The sequence below is a fragment of the Mus musculus genome, chromosome 9, assembly GCF_000001635.26.
Source record: "Mus musculus strain C57BL/6J chromosome 9, GRCm38.p6 C57BL/6J".
NCBI classification, from domain to species: Eukaryota; Metazoa; Chordata; class Mammalia; order Rodentia; family Muridae; genus Mus; species Mus musculus.
In genome coordinates this window covers 60,496,623-60,510,373 of record NC_000075.6, presented here as the reverse complement: position 1 = coordinate 60,510,373, position 13,751 = coordinate 60,496,623, and the positions used below count along the sequence as shown (strand labels likewise).

The window sequence follows — 13,751 nt, the reverse complement described above, 5'->3', positions numbered from 1 at the left end:
CACATCCCCTCTTTTCTGCTCCTGCTTGTGGCCTCGATGGGGACCACACGAGGACCCGTGCACCTGCTTTATTTCATCCTTCCCCTCCCAGCAGAGAAACGCTCGTGGGGATCTGATGGAGATTGGGAACTACCACATCCTGGCCAGAAGTACTGGTGACTCCCCCTTCCTCAGCAGAGACCAAATGGGGACTTAGGGTTTTGTCTCTGGCTGAGCGTGCTGAGGGAAAAGCCCCTCCAGGACTTTAGCATGTCAAAAGAAGACAGTTAAATGGAGGCTTTAAATAAGAGCTTTGTTCATAGCACAATGCCTATGATGTGCAGGGTTAGCACAGAAGCAGTCACGAGAACCAAGCAGGTCTTCTGCTGAATGAAAAAGGACAATAGGTGGAGGCCAACACTAAGCTGACAGAGATGTTAGAGATACCCAGTGAAGGTTCCATCATGAAAGTGCCTCAATAAATAATTATCTATATGCTTGAAATAAATAAAAAACATCTTAGTAAAGAAAAAGAAGACTCTATTATCCATCAATTATCTGTCAATCTATCTGCCTATCAAACATCTGTCTACCATCTATTATCTATCCATCTATCTATCTATCTATCTATCTATCTTATTCATTCACACATAAATCAATCAATTATCTGTGTCCACCATAATTTACTATCTATCTGTCTATCAATCAATCATATGCTATGTATCTTTCTAGTTGTCAATTATGTATATCTTGGACTTCTCACTATCTGTGTAATGCTGGGATTGAATCTAGGGTCTTACACATGATAAGTAATGTTCTGCCACTAAGCCCTGGAAATTTTATTTCTAAATATTAAACTTATTACAAGTTAACAAGCTGTAGTAATGCCTGATTCTTGGGTACCAAGGGAAGTGTTTAAATCGAGTTAATTCTTATTCATCTCAGATGCTTGTCATTTTCTGCAGAGGGGACATCTGAGATGGCCTCAGTGAGTATGAACTGTCTACTCTGCTGCTGTTAACTGCTCACTAAACTATGCCATAGATTAAACAGGGACACTGTCTGTACCCTTCCATCTTCTCTTCCTTTTGTCTCCACTCTGCTACCTTTAACCATCATTTGCACTGTGCTTCCATGAGTTGAATGGCTTTAGAATCCACATGTAAGTGAGAACATGGGTGTGCCTTCTTGTGTCTGGCTTATTTCACTCAGCATAATATTCTCAAGTTCTATCCACGTTGTCGCAAATGACAAGGTTCCCTTCCTTTTTAAAGGCTGAGTAGTGTTCCACTTAGCATTTCCTTATCCATCCCTTGGTTGAGGGCATTCGCATTCATTTCTACATCATGGTTATTGGGAAGAAGGCAGCAAAGAGCCTGAGAGCTCATACATCTCTTCACTAGACAGATTAAGTACTTAAGAATAAATACGACAAGAGGAATTGCTGTACCAAACTTTCTTTGCAGCTTTTTGGGAAACTTCCATACAGCAGTACTTCATGATTGTTGCTCTAAATCCTGCTCTAACTGGTATCATTTGAAAGTTCCACCCCTGTGACTCTCAGCCACAACTGCCATCTTGAGTCTGTTTGATAGTCACTATCCTGACATGGGTAAGATGGAAACTCATCCCTGCTGTAAAGTTCCGTTTCCCAGTGATTATAGTTGTTCAGCGTCTCTTCATGTTCTCTTGAGTGCCGCCTATCAAGGCCCTTCGCCCGCTTCTCACCCTTTGTTGTTGTTGCTATTGGGTGGAGTCCTGTTCGTATTTTGGATATAATCCCATCCGAGATTCAGGGTTTGTAAACATCTTCTCTTAGTTCACAGGCTATCTTTTCACACCGCTCCTTTTCCCTTTGCTTGCAAATACTTTTGTGTTTGCTGTAATCTTATCCATGTTTTTGTTTTGTTGCCTGTGCTTTGGGGATCGGATTTTAAAGAGTCATTACTCACAGCGATGCTATGCAGTATCTCTGCGATTTATAAAAATAGTTTCTAGTCTCAAGTTTTTCATTCTGCGTGGGATTTTTAGAAGGGGAACACATAATAACTGAAATCAAGTCTCACTGGATGCACTGCCTAGGAGAGTAGAGGCAGGAGGATTGAAGATGTAACTAGTTATCCAAGTTGAAGCACAGAGAGAAGCAGACCTGGGCTAAAAGTCAGGTGTCTGTAGGACTATAACAAAAGATCCGAAGTCTGTGCTTGTGCAGTCCCAGGAGAGAAGAGAGTAGACAGGGCCAGAGGCTTCCCGGATGCAGTCATTCCCAAAAAGGTTTTCAGATGTAGCATAAGACGCAACCTCAACTCACAGAAGTCTAGCACCAAGACCCATAACAGTCAACTTTCGATTTGGGGGACAATCTCTTGCTGGGTAGCCCAGGCTAGCCTCTGGCTTGCTGTTGTCTTACTGCAGCTTCCTAAGTGCTGAGATTACAAGGTCACGGTCAAACTTCTGAAAACTGATTTTGAAGAGGAATAAAGGAGGAGGAGCTGGAGGGGTAGCGAGGGAGTGGTGTGATTGGAGAGAGGTACTTGGATCACAGTGACGGGTATCCCTGTTCATCTGTGATTGCGCGTGTGCGTGCGCCCGTGCACCTGTGTGTGTGTGTGTGTGTGTGTGTGTGTGTGTGTGTGTAGGTCAGTGGTTAGTGCTGAATGCTTTCCTCTCTTGTTCCACTCTCCTTGCTCAGCCAGGTTTCTCGGTGTACCTGGGACACACAGATTGTGCTAGTCTAGGTAGTCAGCTTTCTCGGGGATTGATTCCCTGTCTCCACCTCCCAAATGCTGGGATTGCAGGTGTGTGCCTGGCCTCTGTTTATGGGGGTTCCTAGGGGTCACATTTTCATCTGCATACTTGTGTAGCCACTGTTTTACCCATGAGTCATCACTTGAGCTCCCCACTTGGTCTCTGAGAAAGGTGTGTGGGGGAAGTTGGAGAAACGAGGACTGCAGTTGAATGACTGGCGGGTTGGATGAGGCCAGGTGGAAACTGCACAGGAGAGGTTATGGGAGAAAGAATGCGGAGGAAAAGAGTTGGCAAAAGATTGAGCCTGACACACAGGGAGTGAGGTTCACAGAAGGCTGGGTGAACACTGAGCTCCAGTCTCTGGAGACACGGTGACGCCCCTACTAACATACAGGGCTGAATGTACAGCTGGTGCACATTGCACGGAAATAGCCATCGACAGGAGGAAACTAGAAGCTGATGGGCGGATAGGTTGTGAGATGTGGGGCTCCCGGGAGCTCAATGTGACCCCCGGTCACAGAGGTCAGGATGAGAGAACACCGGTCAGAGTTTGTGGTGCTTGTGCTATTGCTAGCAATTTTTCCAGTGTCTGCTAGAGTGAGCCAGGAAAGGGAGACAGATGTGAATGGAGTCCCCGCAGTGCTGATGGGGTTCAAGTGACGGGTCTGTTAACAGCTTTCTTCTTCCGAAGCTCAATTTCCCTTCATAGTTTTGCTTGAGCTCAGTTTCCTTAGAAGCCACCTTAGTTTATGTGCTGGGCATCTCTTTGGTATTGACTTAATCTTTTAATCACCATACCTGATTCCAGCTTGACCTAATGCTGGCCTGTCATGGATCCTGTCAAGAACATAAGTCTAAGGTGCTCAATTTCTGCTTCTCTCTGAAGGGCCAGTCAGAGCTTCCAGCACACAGGCTGCAGCTGTGGTTGCTACAAATCATTGACCAGATTTCTGTTGCTTTAAAAAAGAAAGAAAGAAAGAAAGAAAGAAAGAAAGAAAGAAAGAAAGAAAGAAAAGAAAAGAAAGGAAGGAAGGAAGGAAGAAAGGAAGAAAGAAAGAAAGAGAAAAGAAAGATGGATGTAATACAAACCTGGTGGTGTAGGCCTCAGGGCAGAGCAGGAAAAGGCAAATTCATCCCCCTGACACTTGGAAGTACCAAGGGCAGAAAGTGGACCCAGCTAATTTATGGCTCATGCTCACGAGCAGGCGTGCAGGGAACTGGGGAAAGATCCTAGACTCAAGACCAGAGCTGGCAGGCAGTGAGTTGGGCAGAGCACAGCTTACACCTCCCCTGGCTGGAGCCCAGCTGCAGCCTGGGTGCTGTGCAGCGGAGAATGTTGGCCATCAGGCCTTTGGGGAATGTACAGTTGATGCTGAGTGCCGGGGGAGGCTTCAGAGCCGTTTGACATTAGATTATGAGACAGTAAATAATTAGCACTCTTCTATTTACATTTTTTTTCTATAGGTTTTTGGCTTTTCTTAATGTGCTTTTTTTTTTTTTTAATGGGGATAGGGATTGGTACCCAGGAACATGCATAATTTTGTATACATGGGTTTTTTTTTCTAATAGAAAAACCATGTTATCCATAACTCAGCTCTGAAGTTTCACCAGGTCCACTTGTGAGTGAGCATGTCATGTCACTTGCTCTCTAGGAATTTGTTCTTGTATTGTTAACACATACGTGAACCCTCCTTCCCTGGGGTGTGTGTGTGTGTGTGTGTGTGTGTGTGTGTGTGTGTGTGTGTATGGACACAGATGCTCTGCAGAATGACAAAGGCATTATAGGTAATGGGACATAGATTCTAATGAAGAAAAGGCAGGCTAAGACCCTAAGTCAGAAGAAGGGGAAGATGGTCTGAGCTGACACTCTCCTTGTCCCAGGGTTACCTTGCTTTTGGCCAGATCGTCCTAACGTAGGTGTTAGGAATGGTATAGCTCACTGTTGAAGCTCAGGACAGCCCGTTGGAAAAGTTGCAGGTCCCATGCAGAGCTGGGCAGAAGCAGTCTGCTCTTTTTCCTTTGATAGCCCCAAGCCAGGCAGTATAGTCTGTTCATGGAAGAGGATTCTTGGAGAAGTTGTAACTGATTTGGGGGAACAGCTGGATTCGTCAGCCTCTAGGTGTCTGAATCCTAGGGAGGGTTACCTGTGACCCAACTATTTCCTGGGTGTTCAGGGCTTTAGAACTACACATCTCTGAAGCACTTAGAAACATGTAGTGTTTGCTACTACAGACCACCACTGCTGTTCAGATCCCCTGCTGGCAGCCTACCTTGAAGAGAAGACCCTCCTGGTGAGGTAGAGTGCTAGCCTTGGATGTCACCCAAATGGGTACCTGCTGTGCATGAGCGCTGTGCCAAGCACCAACTCAGAAAAGAGGAGGAAGTCTTAATGGTAACAATACACTGTGACAGCAGCTGAACTGGAGTTCCTTTTATGAGATTTAGACTGAAACAATGTCACAAAGCTGATGGACTTCTGTGGTCAGGCAGATGATGAAGCCAGAGGAGAAAGTCCCTCCCCTTTGATCTGATACGTCTTCTGACGCTGAACAAGGCAATGCTCCAGAGGCCGGCACACATGGCTCATGCATTTGAAACATCCTGCCTGCCTTCCTGCCTGATTATTTCGACACTTGAATATTTTCCCTAGTTACCTGGGAGACACTTTTTCCTTTTAGGGTTGAAAACAAACATAAATCCACAGCAGTGTTAATGACCGTGAAGGTGATGCTGTCTGTGCGGTCACCAACTTTCTCCAGGTGAGGAAGGAGCTGCCAGGGTGCTTTCCCTTGATGGAGAACAAAGCCGGTGGCGAGCTTTACTTGCTAGGAGCCAGAGTGTTTGAATGTATTGCCACATTTTTTTCCTGACTCACATTCTGTGTGTTTCCTCGTTGCTCAGGGTGAGCTAGTCGTTCTGCAGTATGGGGGATCCATGGGAAGAAATGAGTTTTGTGGCTGAGTGACAAGAGGAAAAAAAAGGGCTGGGCCCTATGACGTGACACGGTGGGAGGAAAGACCATCAGCCAAGGACAAATTGGTCGGGGAACATTCCTCTGGCTGTCCTCCATCCAGGGGAGAAGAAGCTGGGGATGTGACAAGGTCAGGGGAGGCCCCAAGGTCAGTTTCAGTGGACACCCTGTGGCCTGGGGCTGGATTTCCTGAAAGGGCTGTGTGGGTTCCTGACTGCCTGGAGAAGATTTGAGAGGTCAGAGCCTCTACAGAGGCAGCAGCGTCTGTCTGTATCTGCAGTGGTTAGTCTGTCTGCCTACTCCCAGGCCTCTCTGTGAATATCTGCTGAACATGCGTGGCAGCATCTCCAGAGAAAGGAGAGAGTCCTGCCCTCTGCTGTGTAAAGCTCTGGCTGGGGAGCTGGCAAGAACGAAGACGCGAGTTCAGTTCCCCGGCACTCACAGAAAAAGACAGATGAGGGATCTGTAATCCCAGCACTGCTGAGGTGGAGACAGGTGGATTCCCGGAGCTTGCTGGCCAGCCAATGTCGCCAAACAGGACAGCGGCAAAGCTCAGTGGCAGGTCTTATCTCAAAAAATGAGGTGAAGGGCTGGACAGATAGATGGCTTGCTTGGCTGTTAAATACTAGACATACAGGCCAGAAGATGGGAATTTGGGTCCATAGAAACCCATGTGAAACAACAAGGGGGTGTGGTATCTGCTTGTAATTCCAGCCTTTGGAGGCAGAGCTGGGTTCTCCAGAGCAAGCTGGCTAGCAAGACTAGTCATATTGGAAAGCTCTGCGTTTGATAGAGAGTCCCTGCCCCAGTGAAAAGGGAAACTGATCAAACATGATTCCACTTATCTATGCCTGTGCATAAAGATGTAGAGGAGGAGGAAGAGGAGGAGGAGGAGGAGGAAGAGGAAGAGGAAGAAGAAGAAGAAGAAGAAGAAGAAGAAGAAGAAGAAGAAGAAGAAGAGAACAACAACAACAACAATGACAACAACAACACACACGAAACATGAAAAAAAGGGATAAAAATAAGGTGGCTAGCAATTAAGGAAGACATTTGACACAGACCTCTGGTTTCTACATGTGTGCACATCCCAGTAAGAGAAGAACATCATGTTTATCATTCAGCCACTCGTCCATCCATCCAGCCAGCTTTTTCTTGCTCCCTGCCTTCTCCCAGGCAGTGTATCTGGATGCTGGTGTTTATAACGGTAATTACAGTCTCTTGCCTTTAGAGACTGTATCTATATCTATCTGTTGCCTTTAGAGACCTTCCTAACTCTCTAGGAGCAAGTGTAGGCAGATGGTGTCTGATACCTGTTCAAAGACAAGAGTTCCTTCTCTTAAGGTTCGAGGCTGTGCCCCTCCCTCTCAGCTGGCATGTTTGCACATTATTTTATTAGTTAACAGTTAATGCTAACTGTTGCTGCCATGCCCAGCCTTTTGACATTGCAGTAGGACGTTGTTGTCTACAAAGTTCACTATTGAGAACGATGCAACTCTAGTTCCAATCAATCAATCAATCAATCAATCAAAGAATCCTTATAATGTTTTAAAGAAATGTATAATTGAGTGTTAGGCTGCATTTGTAACTGTGCTTGGCTGCATGTAGCCGGCGGGCTGCCGGTTGGACAGCCTAGAATGCTATGCCTTCTTCTGCCTGCTCAGGGTAGCCTGTTCTGTTTAAGCAGGGCTCCCTTGAAGAAACAAAGCCTCGTTTTCTGCCTCCTGCTTTTGGGCATTATTTCTAGCAGCTTTTCCCCTTCTCCGGCCAAAGCTTCCTCCTACCCATAGTGGTTTCTTTGTTGGGGTATGGGGACACCCATGTCTCCTCAAGGAACAGTATCATCTCTTCCCAGTAGCTCTAGAGCTTGGTCTTTACTTTGTGGCTTGCCACAGGCGCAACTGGACCCTCAGTCCTCAGCCCTCTGCCATTTTCCCATCCTCTCTATAGGGCAAGGTTCATCCATTCCAAACATATTAAGCTCCATGACAACTCTGGAAGCTTTCATCATTTTCAGCCCTTTCCCCCAGGCCTCGTCCCTTATCCAGATGTTGCTTTCCCAGTTTGTTTATGGGTTGGATAGCACATTGCGCCCCAAATCAGGTGCTTAGTGAGAGATGGTTTTCAGTCTTCGTCAGCTACCCTATATTTGGAGACACGGGTGGCTGGGACATGGCCAGGCTCCTTCTAAAATCCTTGACCCTGGTTCTTTGCTTATGAGTCACTTCCTTTGTGCCCTTTGTTTGCTTGGGTGTTTGCCTTACGTTGTGTGTGTTCCAGGCATTTGTGTGGGAGGAGGGCCAAGAGGTGGAGAACAGGGACCTGGAGTTTGGCCCTTCTGGTATTGACTTGAGGGGCTGAGCGGACCCCCCTTTCAGAACCAGATGAGTCGAGTAGGAGCTTTGTTCATAGCATGAGGACAAAGGGCAGGAAAAATACTCAGAGGAAGGGGCCATGTGGGTGTATCATAGCTCGGGGCACATTGGCATCTTCAGGGGTCAAAGGAATATAGTCTGCCCTGGCTTGGATCTTCCAACATGCCCTTGTCCTCTCCGACTCAAGCCCTGTGGCCTCCCAGGGTGTGGGGACTGTGACTGACCCACATCAGGTGACTTGCTCCGCCTTCCTGGCATCTTACTGGATCTGAGAGAAGGTGAGCTCTCCAATCTCTCGGGAACATCCACTCTGACAGAAACCGCATTGTTAGGCCTTATGTTCAATGTCAAAGCTATAAATCATGAGCAAACCCCAGAAGGAGCCTCAGCCCCAAGGAGCCCTTGTTTACTCAGTGGCTCACACACTGTTGCCAGAAGTATCTTGGGGGAACCTCCTTTTACCAGGCTCCCCCTCTCCAGAGCTCACAATAGCTCTTTCTTGTCCAACTCATCAGAATCGGCTCCATGCTGCCTTTACAGGGTCTTAGATAACAGGCTTAACTGTGCTCCTCATGTTTTATTCCACACAGCCACAGCTCTAACCCTTTATTGTGTCTGCCCTTTCCAAGAAGGAACTTTGAACTTACAGGTCTGTAAGCCACAGTGAGGCATACCCTCCCTATATGTGATAGATGCTGGCATTTCTCCTCTAATTAACTTATTTTCCTGTTAATAAATGCTGGTCATGACTCACAAAATTAATTTCATGGTGTAAATGGGAGGTGGGGACACACAGTTAGATAAACAGAGTTGGTTGGGTAGAAGATACCTCATGGAAGCCAAGGAAGTGACAGAGCTTGCAGTTCTCCCACAGGAAGCTCCCAAACTGGAGGTAGGGACGACTAATGAAATCTGATGAGGAGCTGGGTGTAGCAGATTCCAGAACTTTGAAGTCTGAGGCAGGAGGACCAGAAGTTCAAGGTCATCATCACTTAGTAAGACTGTCTCAAAACTAAGAAATTAATCAAAAGAAGTAGTGTCTTTTTTTTTTAAGTTTGAAGTTAATTTTTTTATTTTTAAGCATTAGTCAAAATGTAATTGAGCATCCAGCTCCAGGATGTTTGGCTACTTATTTATTTTTACCTATCAATGTGTTATCCAGCCACATAAAAATATACTCCAAATATAAGTTTTAAAGAGGTGAAGCAAAGATGAAAGAAGCTATGTTTTAAATGGCATGCAAATGGATGCCTTCCTACTGATGGGTAAATCCCTTAAAGCACATGGAGGGAGATTGGAATGGCGCCATCAATGGTGACAGGTTCTAGAGCTGTTTCAGCCTGTGCAGAGTGTTTGCCTTGCATGCGTGAGACTCTATGTTCAATCCCAGCACGCGCAAACCGGGCATGGTGTGTGGAAGATGATAAGTTCACGGCCCTAGGCCACCTGAGTCCTCTTTCTGGGTCCTTTACATAGCACCTGGCCCTCTCTTGCATGCTCTGTCCCATATATTTGTTACATATTATAGATTGAAGGTTTCCAGTACTTGTCCTTGTGAGTTAATCTTGATACCTCCCCATCTCTTGCACTGTGGAGGGGACCCAAACACATCTCTTCGTGAGTAAATATTTATTAGCCAGTGGTTTTTAGGAGCTTGGCAAAGCTTGCTCTGCCTACCAAGTTCAGTGCCTTGACTTGGTGCGTACCTGCCCTGTACCCACCCGCAGAGGCTGTGCTGGGATTTGGAGAGGATTTTAACTGATCTGGTTTGCTGACATCTTCCTGGTAGATCATGGTGGAACTTCTGGCTGACAGTCAAGACTGAAAGGGCCTTCAATACCTTGAGTAATTAATTGCATGAGCTGCCGATGGGTAATTAGGACTGATTACAGTTAAGAGGCTTTCTTTCCCGAACCTCAGGAGGGGTGGGTGCTAACTTAAAATCTGGGTTCTTTCCCCCTGTACATAGGCATGTTCAATTCTCATGACTGGGAAGATCGTGGAGAGCAAGTCTTTGAAAACTCCGCCTTTGTGTGAGAGAGGGTGGCCCCACATTCCCCCCTCCCCGTACCTTGTATTCTTGCTTCATGCATCTGACTTTCCTGTAAGGAGCAGTGGGGGGAGCAGGGGTTGGCCATCCTCTCTTCCTTCAAGTTCCATTCCATTCCATCCAAGGCTCCTAACCTGGCCTTTCTGATGCTGTTTATACTTTGCTTCCAGACTACTGGCTTGCTTGCCAGTTTTTAGAAATTCTATCTAGCAAGGATCCCAGAATAAAGTGGTGTTTGTAGGTGAGGGGTTCTACCTACTAAATTTTGTGGTGATCACATACTCTAAGTGTCACTTCTGCTTCTTGCCTGAGCACCCCCAGAGTCACCCTTTAGTCAGTCAGTGTCTCCCTGCACCAGCTGCTGGGCAGGCATATGTTCACACGTCTCCTCATTTAATCCCCATGACCACCTTCGACAGCCTTTGCTTCTGTCTCATGTACACCACGGTCATTTCAAGCTTACCAAGTAGCCGAGCACAGTCTTGAACCCTACCCCTGTCTCTATCTCCCAAGTGCTAAGATTATAGGCAGGCTCGCCCTGCTTAACACGGTGATGGGGTGGAGCTCAGGGCTTTGTGCGTGTTAGCTAAGTATTCTACCAGATGAACCACATCTGCAAACCTCACCTGTTGCGTGAAATATATAAAAACGGCCCCTATGCTAGTGCCAGCTAATTTCTAGCATGGCAGTTTCCCCGCCACCAGGGTCTCCATTCGGCTGCTGCCCAACCTGCTTTTCTCTTTCAGCAGATCCTGCTTACAGTCCCAGCCAACCAATCCCTGTAACATGGTAAAATCAAAACTTCCAGAGGCTTGTAATTTATCAGTCAGATTTATATTAGTAAATTCTCAACCCACAAAATGCCTACACAAAGAACTCAAAACTCAATTGATATAAACACAAACTATACACCTAGATGGGGCAAACACATCCTGATTATTATTTAGCCATCTATCTAAGAAATCTCCAGTACTCACGGCTCCCAGGACTGTGTGGTTCTGGCTCCTCTTCCTCTCCTATAGGTTCCATCTTGACTCCTCCTCTCCGTCCCCCTCCTCTGTCTCTCTGTCTTTCTGTCTCTCTGTACTTGTCTCTAAAACTCTCAGCCCACCTTGCTTTTCCACTGCTCAATCACAGGCTCTAGCCTTATCTTGTGCCTGCCCTCACCTGCATATAGACAGCAATCCACACTCACCTGAGGTGTTTTAGGCAGTTTTTGTTTGTTCATTTCTGTGCTGGGAGTTGAACACTAGCTCTGGGCTATAGTCTAAGCCCTAGGTAGTATTTTTAAGCAGTTTTATTGACATATAATGTATTTCATCAGCAATTTAATGGTTTTTGGTCTACTCACAGTGTTGGGTAATTACTATGTTACTTTTAGTAGACCCCAGGAGTGAATGGTGTACTTTCCTACAAGCTCCTCCCTCCTCCCCTCCCCCAGCTCCTGACAGCTCCTCATCTACTCTCTGTCTCCATGCGGTTTTCTATTCTGAATACAACTTATAAATGGAGTCATGTAATTTGTGTTCTTAGCTGGGCAGTGGTGGTGCACACCTTTAATGCTAGCACTCGGGAGGCAGAGGCAGGCAAATTTCTGAGTTCGAGGCCAGCCTGGTCTACAGAGTGAGTTCCAGGACAGCCAGGGCTACACAGAGAAACCCCGTCTCGAAAAACCAAAGTAAATAACTAACTAACTAAATAAATAAATAAATCGTGTTTTTTTTGTGTCGGGGTTCTCTCATTTAGAGCGCTCTTCTCCAGGTTCATCTGTACCATAGCCCATGTGAGTAACTCCATGCTTTGAATTGTTAGGCGGTACTTTTACCATACTATACGGGTGGGAAACCGACATTCAGACAGGCCAGATGACTTTCTCTCGTCAGGTAGCCAGACAGGAGCCACTGGATTTCCAGTGCAGTTGTGACCAAGTCTAGAAGCAACTAAGGGAAGAGAGGTCTATTGTCACGGTTTGAGAGGATGAGGTTTATCGTGATATGGAGGGTATGATGGTGAGAGCAAGGTGTTCTTGGTCACAGGGTGTCTTAGCTGGGGTTTCTGTTGCTGTGAAGAGACACCATGATCACACCAACTCTTATAAAGGATAACATTTCACTGGGACTCGTTAACAGTTTCTGAGGTTTAGTCCATTATCATCGTACGGAGAATGGCAGCATCCAGGCGGACATGGTGCTGGAGAAGGAGCTGAGAGTTTTGTATCTTGATCTGTGGGCAGCAGAAGCGAAAAAGATGCTAGGTCTAGGTTGAGCATGAGACCTCAAAACTCACCCCCAGAGTGACACACTTCCTCCAACAAGGCCCCACCTCCTCAATAGCACTACTCCATAGCTATGGGCCAAGCGTTCAAACACCTAAGTCTGTGTGGCCATTCCTATTCACACCACCACCCATGGTGCTCACAACCAGGACTCAGATAAAGATGAGTGCTGATGGCCATCTGGCTCTCTCTGTCTCCTTTTGCCTTCAGTCTGGGATCCTAGTTCCTGGGTGGTGCCTCCCACATTCCGGACGGCTCTTCCTTACTCAGTTAAACCTCTCTGGAAATGACTCCACAGACACAGTCAGAGGAGTGTATTCAAGGAGATTCTAAATACACTCAACTTGGCAATGAAGATTAGCTGTCATAGTCACGCATTGTACTGAGAGTCCCAGAAGGCTGTCCCCTCCTGTTTATTCAGTGTCATCTTCAGCTGAGAAATCCTGGTCACCATAACTGGAAAGTGGCTTTTTTTTTTCTTTTAATAGCTTGTGTGTGTGTGTCAAGCACACACAGGTACACAAGCATGTGTGCGTGTGTTTGCCAAGGTGACATCAGAAGACAACTCGTGGGAGTTAGTTATCTCATCCCACCATGAGGGATGGGACCTGGGGATCAAAGTTAGCCTGTCATGTTTGGTGGCCGGTGTCTTTACCTGCTGAACCGTGCTTCGACCCTCTCTTATTTGTTTAATTCCAGGTCTTTCATCTGATTGGGCTCTAGAACTTTTCTAAGCCAGTGATACTAAAATTTGACCTCATTCATTTCTATAGGAGTTGAACACCACTTGAGCCTGTAGAAAACTGGGGACACCCCTGAGGAACCCGTGTCTTAGCCTGGACCTGCAGCATCATGGTTTCCTATCTCACGAGCTGTCTCAGGTGAGCAGAAAACCTCTTAAAAACAAACAGTCGTGGGGTGCAGCTCTGTGGTGTGCACTTGCCTAGCATGGTCAGACTCTGGGTTCAGTCTATACCGTAGCAAATAAGCATGTCCCCTTGGCTCAACATGGTGTTTGATATTTGTGTTTTACTATATGGTTCCTTGAAGTAATTGGCCCCTTGGCTGTGTGTATCATTAGTATTCATTACAGTAGACCAGGTGTGCAGTTGTCTGCAGTTCAGAATGTCCTTCCTATTTATATATTGTATGTATATGACATGTCTTATGTAACAGAATTACCTAAGGAACTTGAGAAGTTTCAAGGTTCTCTGTGACCACAGGTAACCTTGGCTATGACCCCATAGAGTTTAACACAACTTATCTGGTATCATTAATATCCTAGTTTCTTCTGCTCAAAACTTCCATGTCCTTCTACTTTAATTTAAAAACCTGATTCTTATGTTAAGTGTGTGC

At 46.2% G+C, this 13,751-nt stretch overlaps 1 protein-coding gene across 3 annotated transcripts in view; it reads left to right on the top strand.

The window, feature by feature from the left end:
* The window catches only part of Thsd4 (thrombospondin, type I, domain containing 4), a 555,183-nt gene that overhangs the window by 11,740 nt on the left and 529,692 nt on the right, over window positions 1–13,751 (top strand). For all 3 annotated transcript variants that reach the window (XM_006510906.4, XM_006510907.3, NM_001040426.3), the window contains exon 2: window positions 13,169–13,276. In XM_006510906.4, coding sequence (XP_006510969.1) covers window positions 13,248–13,276 — 29 coding nt within the window. In that variant the 5' untranslated portion in view covers window positions 13,169–13,247. The remainder of the gene's footprint in view (window positions 1–13,168; window positions 13,277–13,751) is intronic.